The sequence below is a fragment of the Hoplias malabaricus genome, chromosome 13 (assembly GCF_029633855.1).
Source record: "Hoplias malabaricus isolate fHopMal1 chromosome 13, fHopMal1.hap1, whole genome shotgun sequence".
Taxonomy (NCBI): domain Eukaryota; kingdom Metazoa; phylum Chordata; class Actinopteri; order Characiformes; family Erythrinidae; genus Hoplias; species Hoplias malabaricus.
Window position 1 is genome coordinate 14,978,958 of NC_089812.1, and position 15,907 is coordinate 14,994,864.

The following is a 15,907-nucleotide window of genomic DNA, read 5'->3' on the forward strand; positions in this document are numbered from 1 at the left end:
ACACGATTCATTTCAACTTTGACAATAGCATCTAGCCGTTTAGTAAGTTTTGGAGAAAACCTGCAAGAAAGAGGGATGAGGATGGCAGACTTTTCTGTGGTAAAGGAATGGAAACTAGGATGTGGTCAGCCCTTGATGGGATTTATTGGGGCGTGTGTGTGTCTGTTGATCCCTCTGGCTCTTTGTTTTAATGTCTGTGGTTAGATCTGCTGTAATTAAGGCTAATTGCAGTGGAGAGCTTACGGCGAGGAGCTGGAACTTAGGCCTGGGGCAGCAGGGCTCTCTGACACACAGCATTCAGCTCATCACTGAATTATCAGGCCGAGTTTACTGGGTTAAATCCGCTGTTTGTGAGCAGGAACCAATGCTAAACTGTGGCGCTGCAGGCTGCCAGGGCTTTGGCTTGATAGCCCTGACTTCACTGGTCGGAAGTAGGTCAAACAGAGTATGGAGCAGTGGTGGAAGAAATGCATTTCTAATGCACGTTGTTGTAAAGTCGTATTATTCGATCCCTACACTCTAAATTCTATAATTGTGCACTATATAGTGAGGAATGTAGGGAATAGTGAGTAGGAGGCAATTTCAAACACAGCTAATGTTCCATAAACACATTAATGTACCCATAAAGCTAAAGTGTAGTGATAATAAAATACATTTTTGCAGGGAATTGTGTTGTTATGAATATTATATTTAACTAGTTTATTTATTTATTTATTTAGCTCCTGGGCCACCCATTTTTTTTAAGAATTTTACTGAAATCACTAGGGAAGAGGAGTTACATAGTGCAGTTTCATCATTACTAAGTAGCAACAACGCTCACTATTACTCAATGGAGCATCTCAATCATTTTGAGTCTGTAATTTTAAAGTAAAAATGTTACGTAGTGTTGCTTTAATCAGCAAAATAGGAACAAGCTACAGTTTTTCAGTTTGTGCCCCAATTGAGTGGGATCACAGCCTCTGTCTGACTGTAAATGTGGTTCTGATGGTCCAGTCCCACTCTTTGGACCTGACTTGAAACACTCTCATGTCCACGTGAGTTCATAAGAAAGTGACTGACCCCGGATCAGCTCCTTCTCTCTCGGACTGTGTGCGGAGGCAGGTGGGGGCTTTGTGGTGGCTGTAATTCAGCAGCACTCTGGAGGAGGGAGTGGGCCCAACAAGCTGGCGGTCTTTAGGCCCTCCAAGAGGAGTTGGGGGGCCAGGCAAAGGGGTGCACATATATATGTGTGTGTGTGTGTGTGTGTGTGTGTGGAATGCCTTCACGCTCACAAACAAAATGCCTTTTCTGCAGCCATGTTTGAGGCAAAGGATTTTCCATTTGAAAATGGTAAACTTACACACACACACACACACCCTCTCGCTCACACACACACACACACACACACACACACACACACACTAATAGCCTCACAACAAATGACGAATTCATGGACAACTCTCAAGGCTTTCATTGTTGAAGCAATACACACACAACACACACACACACACACACAACACACACACACACACACACACACACGTTATGTAACACTGTTACCAGGGTTCTATTCCCCACTCAGGCAGAAACATTATATCAAGCATCCTTGGAAAAGACCCCTACAACTACCTCATCTGTGACATGATGGAAATTCTAGACGAGCATCTGTGAAGTACTGTGTGTGTGTGTGTGTGCATTGATTCAACAAGTGAAACTCTTGAGAGTTGTTCATTAATTCTTCATTCTAAGGCGATACATGGCCTTGTGTGTGTGTGTGTGTGTGAGTGTACATATACTTGCATGTAAACAGGACCCTGTGTGTGTGTCGTGGAGGGTGGACACATCTCCGATGGTGTCCATTAAGTCTTTATAAACACATGAAGGAGCAGTGTTTATTTGCACTAGTGTTTGTGTGTACGGCGGTTGCATGGAAACGACATGAACTCTGAGTAGTGTTATTGGGATCTGCTTCACACACACACACACACACAGACACACACACGTACACATGCCAGTACGCAGTTCCTCTAGCTTTGATTGTTTTTGTATTGCTACTGACAGATGACTTCATCATCTGATGGATGGCCGCCCCGTCTGAGTAATTATGCGTCCGTGCTGTTTACACGCTGTGTAAGCATAACATTCACACAGATTAGTCCAAAGACAGCGGAGGAACAACGGAAAAACGAAAGGAAACAAAACTAAACTACATCTCCCTACATCTGTGGCGCACCTGTGGGGTCGGCAGTGCCATGTTAAATTCCCTGTTGTGATTGGTAAGACGCAGAGTTAGCATTCTCGGATAATGCCTTGTTTACCGAGGCTCTGATCGGCCCACTAAACAAAACAGGGAGCCTTTGCCTCGGCCTGTGTGAGGGGGACGCTCTTTCTGAACCTTTTCCCCAAAGGAAACATCACACACACACACACATTTTCCTTCTCTCTTAGAGTGCTTTTACAGTTGTAGCTTGATTCCCTTGAACTGAATTTTAAAGTTGCTTTGCTGTAAACATTGTTCGCTTAATGTTCACACTGACAACAACAAACATTTAGAGACAACAGTGAGAGATACGTGTGTATTGTTTCATCTGTCAATGTAATCTACAGCAATAAACCATGAGAATAAGCTGTTGTTTAGTCCCCAACGAGCCAGTCATTTTAACAGTGCCCTAAACTGCACAGATGTGTTAAAGTAACAGTAGGTAGTAATTTTACCTTAAAATTCCAGCTTCAAAATCATTGCGATGGACCACTGGGTAACAGGGAGAGTAGAGCTATTGTTGTTGCTACCCTGGGCTCAACACTGCGGAAACTGCACTATGTAACATTTGGAGAAGGGTAGGAAACCACCCCCTCCATTTGCCTTGATGCTGATACAGCTTGGGGCTGTACTCATCCCACATTTCTTCTAAGATTAATGATACTACTTTCTGTGAGGATTTGGTTGCATTAATGGGGTCATGATTTCATTTCCTTTAAGCTTTGTTGTGACTTAATGCCATCAGATCCTCACATCAATGCTGCAACAGCAGAAGAAGGGACCAGCTTTGTTGAACGCGCTGTCGTAGGGAGTACGCTGGACACCAGGCCTGTCTCGTCTGACTAAATACAGTGAGGTTAAAGGTACAATGTGTCAGTTTGGGTTTCTGCATTCTCTTTTAATGCATTAAAACTAGATTTGTGTCTGAAACTGTGTCTAACTCTGTGCGCAGAAGAAGGTCTGCAGTTCAGATCGGCTTGGGCTTTCTGCTCAAACGCTCAGCTCTGGGAGGGAGGGAGTGAGGGAGGGAGAGAGAGAAACGGAGAGAGGGAGAGGGGGACAGAAACAGGGAGGGGAACAGAGAGAGATCTGGCCTCACGCCAAAGCGGATCCTCACGCCTTATTAACATAGCTGGGTAAACGTGTGCCAACGACTACTGCAGCTACCAGAACCAATTCATCACACACACACACACACACACACACACACACACACAGTACTAAACTCATAACTCTTGTTTGACAGGAACTGCTGCAGGTACCACAAATTATTTCTCTCTCTATTTCTCTCTTTCTCTCTCTCTCATTCACACACACACACACGCACACACACACACACACACACACACACACGCACGTATGCTGAACGTGTGTTACATGTACCTCACCTGTTTAGAACCATTTGTTTTGGTTTTGCATGACTCAGAAACAGCTGATTTAATATTGCTAGATGAGTTAATACCATAAGTCGACACCAGGGGGTCTCAGCCTTTTCCCACTGCATATTTTACACTGGAAAAAGTCACAGGAACTAAAATATATAAAGATAACAAGTAGAAAAGTGAGATTTAGCTGATGTTTATCTGCTTCTAAACTCTCAGAAAACTAACTGTAGATTTTTAACTTCCGTTAACTTCCTTTTAATTTCATACACACTGTTTCATCTCCGGGACTTATATTCTTTCATTTTACACCGTTCTATAATGAAAGATTACTAATTATTCACCTCTCCTTCTGGAGAAGAGAATGTGATGTACCTTTTGGGAACACCACTGCTGTCATTTACACTCCTTTGTATCTTTGGTGACAGTAATGTACCTGTACTGTAACTATTTTTCTGAGGGTCTACCCCTAAGTGCCAAGCTCCTGCAGTTTAAAACTGTGATTCTCTTTTCTACCAGCAGGTGTCACATTGAATTCTACAAGTCCCGTGGACCTGTGGACCATCAGAGGGTGCTTCAAGGCCCACTTTGCAAAAAGCAGTAGATTTTAGAATTCCTACATGTAAATAAATATGAATACATTGTTGTATTAGAAATATATAATGCATTTATGGAATGCATCATGAAACTTGCTTTGTGCACAGGAGCACAGGACAAGGCTTTCAGGAAATGGCTGCCACAAGTACGCAAACATCTAAATGTTTGAAGGGCCTTTCTGTGCTGTAGCATGAACATCACCGCCACAAGAATAAGGGGTCTCACTCAGGTCCTGTAAAACAGACCCAGATCTTTATCCCTCCTCCCCTGAACTTCACTGTCAGCCTGTGATTGGTGACTGTGCCTCATGTCTGTTTGTGTCATGATTCACGGTTATTAGACTTTCTCCTTCGGTGGTTATCTAAGCTACCTGCACTCTGTGCAATGGCCTCCAGACTGAAGGCCACATTCCAGTTAATTTCCTAGAAACATGGCAACACACACACACACGTTTGCACACTCTCTCGCTTTATAATTCTCCCATGATTACGCAATCACAGGCCTGCCGTGCTGGCTTTGACCTCAGGGAACACTACACACACACACATACACACATGCACACACACAGAACAAGCCTTGGGCATGAGTCACATCCGAAAATGAGTAGAGCAAGAAAGAGAGAGAAAACATTGATGAACTCCAGGCACCCTCCGCTGGCCCATTTCTCTTTCTCCCTCTCTCCCTCTCTCTCTCTCTCCCTCCTTCTCTCTCTCTCTCTTGCATAATCACTTGGGTCTCACTGGTCCAGAGGAAGCGATCCATCTCCTGTGACACAGAGAGAAAAAGTGAGTGAAAGAAAGTTTGGAAGAGACAAAACCTGCACAGCTACACACTAATCAATGGATTCCACAGTCCTCAGGCCCAAATGCATTTACTCTTAAGCTTCAGATGTGAGATTAATGCAAGTTGCTGGCTTAAGGTTAAGGTTAATCTGCAGTACAGGCTTAAGGTATTAAAACTGTACCCGGTGTTTAGGTTTCAATAAGTCTATTGTACAATGTTTCGAAATAACCCCGACCCGAGCGTACAGCAGTGAGGAACGAGGAACAGAAACTTTGACTTTTTAGCCGTTTTCACTCAGTTCTCTTTCTTCTCAGTTCTCGTTTCCTCAGTTTTTACTCAGTGCTCATTGTGTGTGTTCTGCTGTTTTTAACTTTGTTTTTGCGCTGTCACATAAACGCGGGTCCAGTGCTGTGATTGGACAGACTCAGACGAGGGGCGGGGCAATTCTGAAGTCTCTAGACTTGACGTCGGAGCAGAAACAGAGCAGCTTGTTTTATCCCATGTTTTCTGACTTACAGCCCACAGATATCTGACTGGGAGGTCTTGTTTAACCGTTTGTATGTTGGTGGGCTCCAGATGCCCAAAATAATATCCAAACGGACGGAAAGTCCAGGTGCAATTCCCGTGCAAAATAAAAAAAAAACAAATTTAAATGAGGTCCATGGTTAGATTTTCCTTCTTCAGGGACTGATCCAGTAGGTTGTGGATTTGGCTTAAGGAGAGACGTATCCTGAGGGCACTTTCCCACGCAGCTCTTATCTGAAGTGTTGGTTTGGTTTTGTGGGACAGAAATAGTTACCTGTAATTGCTAGAAATAATTTTTGCACTCAGCAGTGAGGTGGGTGTGTTTACTTTAAAAAAAAAAAAGAAAGAAACTAAAGGCTGAGCTAATTTGTGGTCAGGGCATCGTGCCATGCCACTGCATCTGTGTGCTGATCACTGAAATATGACGGTGTGTTCTGATCTGGTTACTCATGTAACTGACACATTTATCCAAAACAAATTACCGTCAGATTTAATGTATTCATAAAACATCTGAAGGTAATTGAGCTTATCTGAGCTCAGCCTTCACCACTAAGCCCAAATGAGTCTGAAAACTGATCTGAGAACAGCAGGTGGAAGGATTGGGAATGTGGACTGAAGAAAGGACTCTGCCCCTGAGTTTCCTTGACTTCTTAAATCAAAAGCAGCAGGATAGTCCATCTGTTGCTCTGTGTACTTTTTAAGCTCCTTTTCACCTCGTTCGCTGGTCGAAGTGGATCAGACACAGCAGTGATAGTAGAGTTTTATACACCTAAGTGTGTTCAGGTACAGTATTTAAAAACTCCAGCAGCACTGCTGTGTCTGATCCACTCTCAGCGGATACATCAGCGTCACTACAGCGCTCAGGATGATCCACCCCCCAAATAACACCTGCTGTCAGTTGCTGTTGTTGGGGTCAGTTTCGAAAACATGTGAAAGGGACTAGCATTTGTGGTCAGTGTCAAGTAATACAGAGGCAACACCGCGGTCTCCTAAGCCGTTGTGGGTGCTTATACCAGTACTTTGGTGTGTACACCACCACAACACCAGAGGTCTGTCCCAAAACCTAGTGAGCAACCTGAGTAGGCACTGAGTAGACCACATAGACAGCTGTTTAAGTAGGCAGCGCTCTAATGGATGTCTGTCCTCATGCGTGCACTATGACATAAAACACTCACTATGTCGAAAGCTCACTTGGTTTTGGGACAGACCAAAGGGCTGAATCCTAAACTATTTCCTCTACCCTACGTAGTGCACAATGTAGTGGTGTAGAAGTAGTATTGGGAGCTGGACATTGTATGGAACAGGGCATAGTTTACATGCTGTGCCAGGAAAGCAACACATTTAAAGTGCCACTTTCCAACATGTGTTCATTCCCACCCTCATAGCGAGTTCAAATGGATCCAGTGTATCCAGAGGGTACCCAAGTGTCTGAGAACTTAAATGTTGGGAGTGTCTAGTCACCAAGTACACTACTTCTTGGAACATAGTTGTCCATTTGCTTTAGTACCCAGTGTTCTAATTGCCCCAGTGTCTGTTTGTCCAGCTGCCTTAATGTCGTAAAGTCCTGTTGTGTATCTGGGTAGTCTCAGATGCTTTATTTATTTATTGAAATCCAGAGAGTCCAAATACATGTTTCCTGGTGCCTTAGTGTCATTGTCCAAGTGATTTAGTCGTAGCTGTTTGACACATCTGCTCATGTATCTCCTTCTCTTGCTCATTGTTTCCTCTCTTCTTCATTCCCCCAATCTTCCCTCCCTCTCTGCTACCTGACAGATAACCGCAGTATGCCGAGAGGCCGCGCTCTGCGCCCTTCAGGAGGACATTAAAGCAGAGCACATCACTGTCCGGCACTTTGACGCTGCCCTGACTGCAATAAAGCCACGTGTTCCCGAGTCCCTCATCCGGTCCTACGACGCCTACCAGCAGCAGCATGGCATCAAGCCCTTTAGTTGATAGGGGTCAGGGGATGGCGGTTATCCCTCATTAGCCCCAAAACAGTCAGACCCGAAGAACCTGGTGCTCCTTTATTCTCTGTGTTCCTCTGTATCAGCGTCTGACATCAGCAAATGAAATAAACGCTTGTTGCCCTCCCCCTCCTCTCCTGCACTGTTGTTAAATTATTTACTTGGAGGAAATGGATCTTGGACCTGCAAAAGTCATCCGGTCTCGAGTGAGTTACGGGCTCCATAAAAGGTTTTATTTGATCACAAATTGGGTGCTTTATAGCCACGCACTTTTCAGCTTTATTAATTTATTGGGGAATGATCCTGGGAGACGTGCAAAGTCAAATAAGACATCAGGGTTTAAACAGATTCAGCTGAAGAAAAGGAAAAAATATGCAAGGTCTTGGTAGAATTTCATTAAATGCTGTGATACATATATAAACACACACTGAACAATCACTGGTTTAGGAACACCTACCTTGTATCTACACTCAATGTCCAGTTAATCAGCTTCACTGACCTCACTGTAGTTCATCTGTTGCTCTGCATACTTTCGTATCCCTATTTCCCTCTGTTCTTCAACGCTCAGGACCCCAACAGAGCAGGTAAGATTTGGGCGGTGGATCTTTCCCAGCGCTGCAGTGACACTGACGTCGTGTTGATGTATTAGTGTGTGTTCGTATCCACTGATACGAGTGGATCAGACACAGCAGTGCTGCTGGAGTTATTAAACTCCTCAGTGTCACTGTCGGATTGAGAATAGTCCACCAACTAAAAATATCCAGCCAACAGCACCCTGTGTCACTGATGAAGGACTAGAGGACGACCAACACACACTGTACAATGACAGATGAGGAATTGTCACTGACTTTACATGTACAAGGTAGACGTGTTTAAGAGGTTTAAAAAATCCTGCAGCACTGTTGTGTCTGATCCACTCGTACCAGCAGTCACTCCCGCCAATGAACAATTTCACACAGCCGCTCCACCTACTGCCGTGTGTTTGGACTGTGCCTCCTGTTAGAAAATCAACTAAATGTAAATTGTAGCTAAATTTAAAGTGTAAATAATATGTAGGTATTTACATGATGATATTAAGTTTATGAAAAAGTGTGTTTGTGTGTAATAACATAATTTGTATTTTTATATATGGCATTTTTCTGTTAATGTTAGTGCACAGTTTAGATACATTAGCAAAATATAAGCTGTTATTAGAAATATTTTGGGAAAATTAAAACAAATAAATAAAACATTCAAAAAACAAACAAACAAACAATGTGCCATAACGTTTTTCACATGCCAGTTTTTATGTTACATTTAACATAAACAATGTTTGTTAATCTGTAAAGTCTACAGGTGAAGAAGTAAGGTTTAGGTTAATTACGGTTAAAATATATAATTAATAATAATAATAAAAAAAACTAAAGCTTTCAACATAAACATTTCTTTCTCTACAGTAAATATAAAGCCCCAGTGTTGGTCAAGACGCCCCCTCCTCCCCTCTCTCACCCTGTCACCCCCCACCCACCCATCCCAACCTCCTCATACGCCCCCCCTCCCTCTCCTGACTCTCTGTTGAACTTCCCCTTTTTCTACTGCAGCCGGATGTGGCGCATCCGCGCGGTCAGCTCGGGGGGCGCGGGGATCCTCGCGCTCTTTTAAGGTGGAGACGGCCCACCGCTCGGGACAGACAGCCGCAAATCCGGGGATTAAAGCCAGGATTGGTGATAATCAGAAGGGATGAGCTCACAGAGGTCAGCACTGATCAATAGCCACAGTGCTACAGTAGATAACAGTGTGTTTAACAGGAGAGGAATAATAAAAATAGGTCACTGCTAGCTGATAAAATGTGATGATGAATGTCATTGGTGACAAGTGATTAGTAGATGAGTAGAGATTTTAGTTGTTATATTCATTAGTTTTCATCCACAGAAGATGTGGGGTTTAGTAGGGACCTGTGGTTCTGTATATGATGGGTTAACATAGGGGTGATATTAGTGTGATTAGTAGTGATTAACAAGTTTTGCAATCTTTATTGGAGATCTGTACTAGGGTAATTGGTAGGGATTAGTATTTTACTAATACTAGTGAATGACCAATTGGGTTTAGTAGTGAATAGTGATCATTATGAATCAGTTAAAACTCTAATTCAGTTATATCAGTGAATTAATTTTAATTCACGGAAAATAAAACTGGGATTTTGGTCTGCTGTGTAATAACAGCACTATAATTGATATCAGTGATAAGTTACAAGTGGTGATAAGAATCAGTGCTTTTATTGTTGCCATATTAATGCTAGTGCTAATTTGTTTTAGTTGTAGTAACAGTAGTGATTAGTAAGTAGTGAATACTACTTTGGTAATAATAGTAATGAGGAATAGTTTGGTAATGACTGCTAGGGATCAGTATTTCTGTAAAAATATATAATAGTGGTGATCAGTTGTGGATCAGTATTTTAATTGTGATTAGTGACTAGTGTTTAGTAGTGACTCATGATCAATTATTATAAGTAGTTGGGTAGCCTATTAATACTAGGTAGCAGTTTAGTTGTGATTAATAATACTATTGTTTATTGGGTGGATCACATAATATATTGATCAAGCTTATTTCAGTGCTCAGTTTTGTATGTATATGTAACACATTGGAAAATAATTGCAGGTTAGTGATTAATAGGAATCTGTAATTCACTAGGGATGAATGCTGAGAAGTGGTCAGTGCTGATGATGAAGTAGCTCAGTGGGAATCAGAGGGGATCATCAATATTGATCCGTTCTCAGATCAGATTAACTACACTTCGCTGTGTCACGGCGTTCCTCCGTTCCACCTTAAACCACGCCCTTTCCTCGCCCCGCCTGCGTCCATCTGCCAATCAGCGCCGAGCGGATGCGCCGTGTCCGATTTCACAGCGCCGAGGCGGAGCTGTTCTCCCATTCATTAACGCAGAGAGAGGGGAAGAGAGAGAGAGAGAGACCTACTTTAGTTCGGCTGCAGCCTCCACACGACGGAGACGAAGAGAAAACAACAGAAACGAACACAACAAACACGAAAACACGCTGCAAACCTTTGCTTTTTCACCTCAAACCTGAGCGGACTTATAAAACATAACGTTACCCGGATGTATGCGTGACGTTCAGACGAACGGACGAGAGGATTTGTTTTGTTTATTAATTTTATACGTTTTTTCGGTTTGTTTATTTGCTTCTTTGGTTATGCTTCATGGTTCTCGGACTAAAGTGGAGTTTCTTCCTACACCTCCCAGCTCACATTAACGGGCTTTATTATTATAATAATTATTATTTAATATAATAGCCTAATAGAAATACTTTAACGTGTTAATGTTATCGTTTTCACCACCAACGTGGATTTAAGCTTTTTTTCTGGAATCAGAACTTCAGCTTGGAATATCGGGACGCGTTTTATATGGATGTACATTGAAAATCGTGACTTATTATTTTTTGCAACATTTTTGGATGGACCGGAGCAACACTGGCTGATGGAGTCGGCGCTGTGGATGAGTGCAAATAGGTGCGTACTTTGACTAATATTAGTGATTTATACAACAATTCTGAACCTTATATGTGTATATTTCTATACTAAATGCTCCAAATAATACAGAATAGACATCTGTAAGACAGTTTACCCGTGGTTTTTCATATTCATGTTTCTTCAGTGATTACGGTTATGTCGAGTGATATTATCTTTACTGAACCGATTCCAAAGTAAATAAATTGAATCTCACTATACTTCAGTTGCCCGTTTACTTTTTACAAAATGCGTGCACGCACGTGCCGTTATATACACGCTTTTGCGCTGCTGCCTTTGCGTACGCCGTGAGCAGCGTGCATTGGGAAGCTCGCGCGTGCAGGATAAAAACGCAAATCGCACCGTTTTGCGTTTCGACGTTTTTGCGCGTTCGCTTCTCCACTGCGTGGCTTAGAAAATCCACAGAGGAGTACGTGTAGACTGTGCGCTCGAGAGCATGCAGGGCTCGAGGGTAGTTTGACTGCCAGAGTTCTATTACCACCCCCCCCCTCCTCCCTCTCATACCCCTCCTCGCGCGGTAACTACCAAATTCCCCTCCCCCCACCGAGGCTTGTTTTCATTCATAAGTTGACCGCCCCCCTCCTTCTCTTCCTCTTGGGCTCGTCCTTGGACCCGCAGTAATTGAGCGGATCCGGTAGGGGTCGCAGCATTTGCCAACACCGGCGAGTGTGAATGGGATATTAATTAATACATATTTATATAGTTATTAATTAATGTACTTGGTTGTCATAGGCAAGAGTTTGGTTAAAGTATGTTATTTTAAATTCATTTAGAAAGTTGACGTTTTTCTTATTTGTGGACACGCGTTTCCGAGTATTTGGTGAGTTTAACATATTCAAAAGACATTAGATTTGACATTATATGTTGTTTTTTTATGCACTAAACATTATTTACAAGGGACATGTAAAGGTTTGCATTTGACAGTATTTGAAGATGAATATGTTAGTGTTAATATTGTCATTTATTTAAGGGCACATTTTGTGTTACATATATGAAGTTAGTAGCTGTATTTAACAAAGCTAGTGGTCAGACGTTAGCTCTTACTGAACAAACTGGATCAAAGAAATACGTTACTGTGAAAGCTGTCTGGGCTTTAGTGCCTGGTTCTTCAGAGAAACACACATTACAGGAAATGGAAGTTATCTGCAAGTAAATTCTTTTCAGTTTTTAGTGTTTTGCTTATTATTCTGGTTAAAGTGCAGTAGCCCAGACTCGTTATTCAATCCTCTTTTTGCTAAAAGCATCTTTGAATCATTGAACTATTTGCGAGTCGATGTGAACATTGTCCCTGAATGTGCGATAGAAAATGTCAGCAAAATGCTTTACTGCGTTTTAGTGGAGCTGCACGTAGGCGTTGGGAAGTGACCGTGGTAGTGAATGGGCGCGAGGCGAAGGTGTGAATGACTGTAGGAAATCATCCATTGGAGCCACACACTGAGCCCTAATGGCTCAAATCTCTGTGAGACTTTGAAGATTTGAGTATAGCACTTAATCCTTGAAAACTCTCTGAAGTCTTATTACTTAGTAACTATGCAGTAACAAGTCGTTATGTTTGAATAGGTTTATTTACTATTAAACTAATATGAGATAGTTTTAGTGAGGCATAAACTAAAGAAAAAAACCTTGTCAGACTAAACCCTCTAAATTCTCTTTTATATATTTGATTATATATTGATCCATTGATCATAAACTATTTGCAGAACCTAAAGCAGTTCATTGGAAATAAGGTTTTGTTCCAGTCACTGTGCTAGGGGTCTACAAAAACCTTTGAATTCTTGCTTAACATCCCCCTCCCTCTTTCTCCCTCAGGTCATCCGATGAGCCTAGAGTCTGTGCCTGTGCAGGGAGTTGCTGATCGGGTCAGATGGATCGTCGCAGTCAGCGCGGAGTCGCCGGCTCAGCTGCGGTGATCCGCGAGCCGTCGGCCGGAGAGCGCCTGGACCTGGAGCTGCCGGCTGGGGCCATCCTCTCCTTGGAGCAGATCAGAGCCATCCGCTCGTCCAACGAGTACACAGAGGGTCCGGCTGTGGTGGCCCGCAGACCCCCTGCCCCAGCACCTCGGGTCCACGACAAACACGAAAGGACTCACGAGGTCATCCTCGTCAACGTCAACAACAACTACGAGGCGCGCCCGGCGGTCAGCAGGCCGCCTGCCCTCAGCCGCTCCACCAGCATGGGCAGCGCCGGGAGCTCCGGCAGCAGTGGTAGTGCATCTTCGGAGCAGGGGTTGCTTGCCCAGTCGCCTCCGTCGCGGCAACACCACCACCACCATCATCATCAACAGCACCATCATCATCATAATCAAAACAGGCCAGAAAGAGCCGTTAGGACTCAGCCTAAAGGTCTGAGCTCACCCATGCAGCCGCTTCTACCAACAGACACTCTGCTGAAGCAGCCGGTGAGCCTCGGGCCTGCTCTGGCCGGCAAGGGTGATCTAACACCCTCGTCCCCGCACCAGTTCATCTGCGAACGATGTGGCAAGTGCAAATGCAGCGAATGTACAGCCCCTCGTATGCTGCCCTCTTGCCTGGCTTGCAACGGTCAGTGCCTTTGCTCGGCTGAGAGCCTCGTGGAGCACGGTACCTGCATGTGCCTGGTCAAAGGCCTCTTCTACCACTGCTCCAATGATGACGATGACGGAGATTCCTGCGCAGACAGGCCCTGCTCTTTATCCCGGCCTCGCTGCCTTCCCCGTTTCTTGTGCATGGGCCTGATGGCACCGTTTTTCCCATGCCTGCTCTGCTACCCTCCAGCCAAGGCCTGCGTCAAGGCGTGCCAGCATCTCCATGACCGGGTGAACAGGCCCGGGTGTCGCTGCAAGAACTCCAACACCGTCTATTGCAAGCTGCAGGGCTGGGATCAAGGTCAAGGGCATGGACTGGGACAAGCCAAGCCCTCCTGAGAACGAGCTGAGAAGCCAGTATACCCCAGATATGCGCTAAAAACATGCAGAGGAACTGATCAAGGGCTGATCTGACCGGTCAGTCTGGCGCAGGTGTCCACTGTAGCCCCACCCACCCTGATCGGGGAGGAAGAGGATGGACTAATGATGATGGTGACCATCAAAACTCTTCTATAACACAATCCCCTCTTCCTTGCCTGGTCTGCTGCTAGGAGAACAGAGAACGGAAAAATCGAAACCACTTTTTTCTGATGTTGAGCAGAGTTTATTTTGTTTTGTTTTAATTTAACAAACCAGTGTTTGCCTTAACTGACTGTGGGACTGTTCAGCTACTCACTAACGTTAAAAGTGGGGGGGTGGGGGATGGCATTAAAATAAAAATAATAAAGAGGAAGAAAGAAACTGGTGCTGCAAGGTTTTGCCGAGAGAACGAGCATCGGCCTCCTGCCGAATCTGTGAAGGACTGTCTAGCCAGACCATAATATGTAGCTGTTACCAGATCTCCATAGCAACCTGGTATTGTTCAAGGAGGGTTGTGGTAAACTGGGTCCCCGTGGCCGTGCACGTTTCCACGGAAACGACCCTCCCTCTCATAGTATTCCTCCCTGACGCTATTCCCGAACAGAAACGGACATTCCGGACTGAATTCCGGACGGATGTCTTTCCTTTGCTCCCCAAAACACTTACTCAAACACTCCGTGGCATTCTGACTCTGTTTATGTTGTTGTCTTTTTTTTTTCCCTCATATTTTTGTAAATTGTATGTTTAAAGTTCATTAGAGGAAAAATTCTGGCTATTTTTTAAGAAAAAAAGAAACAAAAGAAAGAAAGAAAAATGTCTGTTTAAACTTTTTTTTGTCATTGTAAAAAAAATATTTATTAAGTGAAGCTCTATTATTTTATGATATTTATTGCAAAAAGACAGTCTTAGATTTACTCATGTCTGAATATAACAAAATATCAATACTGAAAAATGGTGACACGAAAAAAGAAAATGCTATGTTAACTTTACTGCAGAAATATATTAATTAACATAAAATACATACCGGCTTGTGTCTTTCATTATTACTTTTCCAACTGTGTGTGTGTGTGTGTGTGTGTGTGTGTGTGTGGCTGAATGTAGGGACTGGGAGAACAGTTTTTTGTTGTGGGTGTTTGTGCTCTCATTCACTCTGTATCAGTCTCTCTTTTTTAGTTGTGTGTGTTTGCACTGCCTTCTCAAACTGTCCTTATTTGTTCTGAGAGTGTGTGTGTGTGTGTGTGTGTGAGGGAGATTGGGGCCATCTCTTCTCAGCCACCTGTGTAATTATCATAAAGTGTTATCACTGTAGGTTTTTTATTGCTTAGTTCCTGCTGCTACAGGCTTTGACCCGGAGTCTCTTTCTCTCTCTCATCTCTCTGGAAGAGGCTGCTGGAGGAAGCCCGGGTTGTTTTTGGCACGGCTAGGTCTCAGCCGAGCATGAATCAAAGTGGAAAAACGAAGCTAAAAGTACAGTGTTGAAGAGTTGAAATGTTCTGGGGTTGTTTTTCTGTTTTCGTTCTTAAGCTCAGTCACTCTCCTGTTGCGCCATGTTGCCATGGGATTTGAATGATACGTAGCTTGAAATCTGAGCCTTGAACAGTTCCCAATTCCACATATTTAAAGTGTTAATTGGTCTCAGCTTGTGTAGCAATGAAACTACAAAACGATAGCTTTCATTTCACTCCAATGTTTTATTATATCCAAAATTTAGCAATTAACAGCTTTAGTTTTGTACTATAGGTAATAATAATGCTAAATCTATAGGCTAGATCAGATATATGTCATGTTTACAGGGAAAGATTGATGCTAGCAAGCACTATTTTTGCTAACCTTTTTTCTGTCCCTGTCAAATTTCTTAGTTATCCAGGACTTATCTGTGGTTCCACTTTAAGTTTTGTATTAGAAACGAGTGTACACTAATGTAGCTAACAAGTAATGAGCAGTAAAAACTTGGAACTGTGGACAATAGATA

At 43.3% G+C, this 15,907-nt stretch overlaps 2 protein-coding genes across 2 annotated transcripts in view; both read left to right on the forward strand.

Moving 5' to 3' along the window:
* Positions 1 to 8,576, forward strand: part of afg2a (AFG2 AAA ATPase homolog A) — an 87,965-nt gene extending 79,389 nt beyond the window's left edge. Inside the window, exon 16 of the mRNA XM_066642038.1 lies at positions 7,300 to 8,576. Coding sequence (XP_066498135.1) covers positions 7,300 to 7,479 — 180 coding nt within the window. The 3' untranslated portion in view covers positions 7,480 to 8,576. The remainder of the gene's footprint in view (positions 1 to 7,299) is intronic.
* Positions 8,577 to 10,341: 1,765 nt separating this feature from the next.
* On the forward strand, positions 10,342 to 14,924 carry spry1 (sprouty homolog 1, antagonist of FGF signaling (Drosophila)). The gene is made up of 2 exons (XM_066642094.1): positions 10,342 to 10,994; positions 12,822 to 14,924. Exon 2 carries the CDS (start codon positions 12,877 to 12,879, stop codon positions 13,912 to 13,914), a length of 1,038 nt encoding a protein of 345 aa, XP_066498191.1. The 5' UTR covers positions 10,342 to 10,994; positions 12,822 to 12,876; the 3' UTR covers positions 13,915 to 14,924.
* Positions 14,925 to 15,907: the final 983 nt, after the last annotated feature.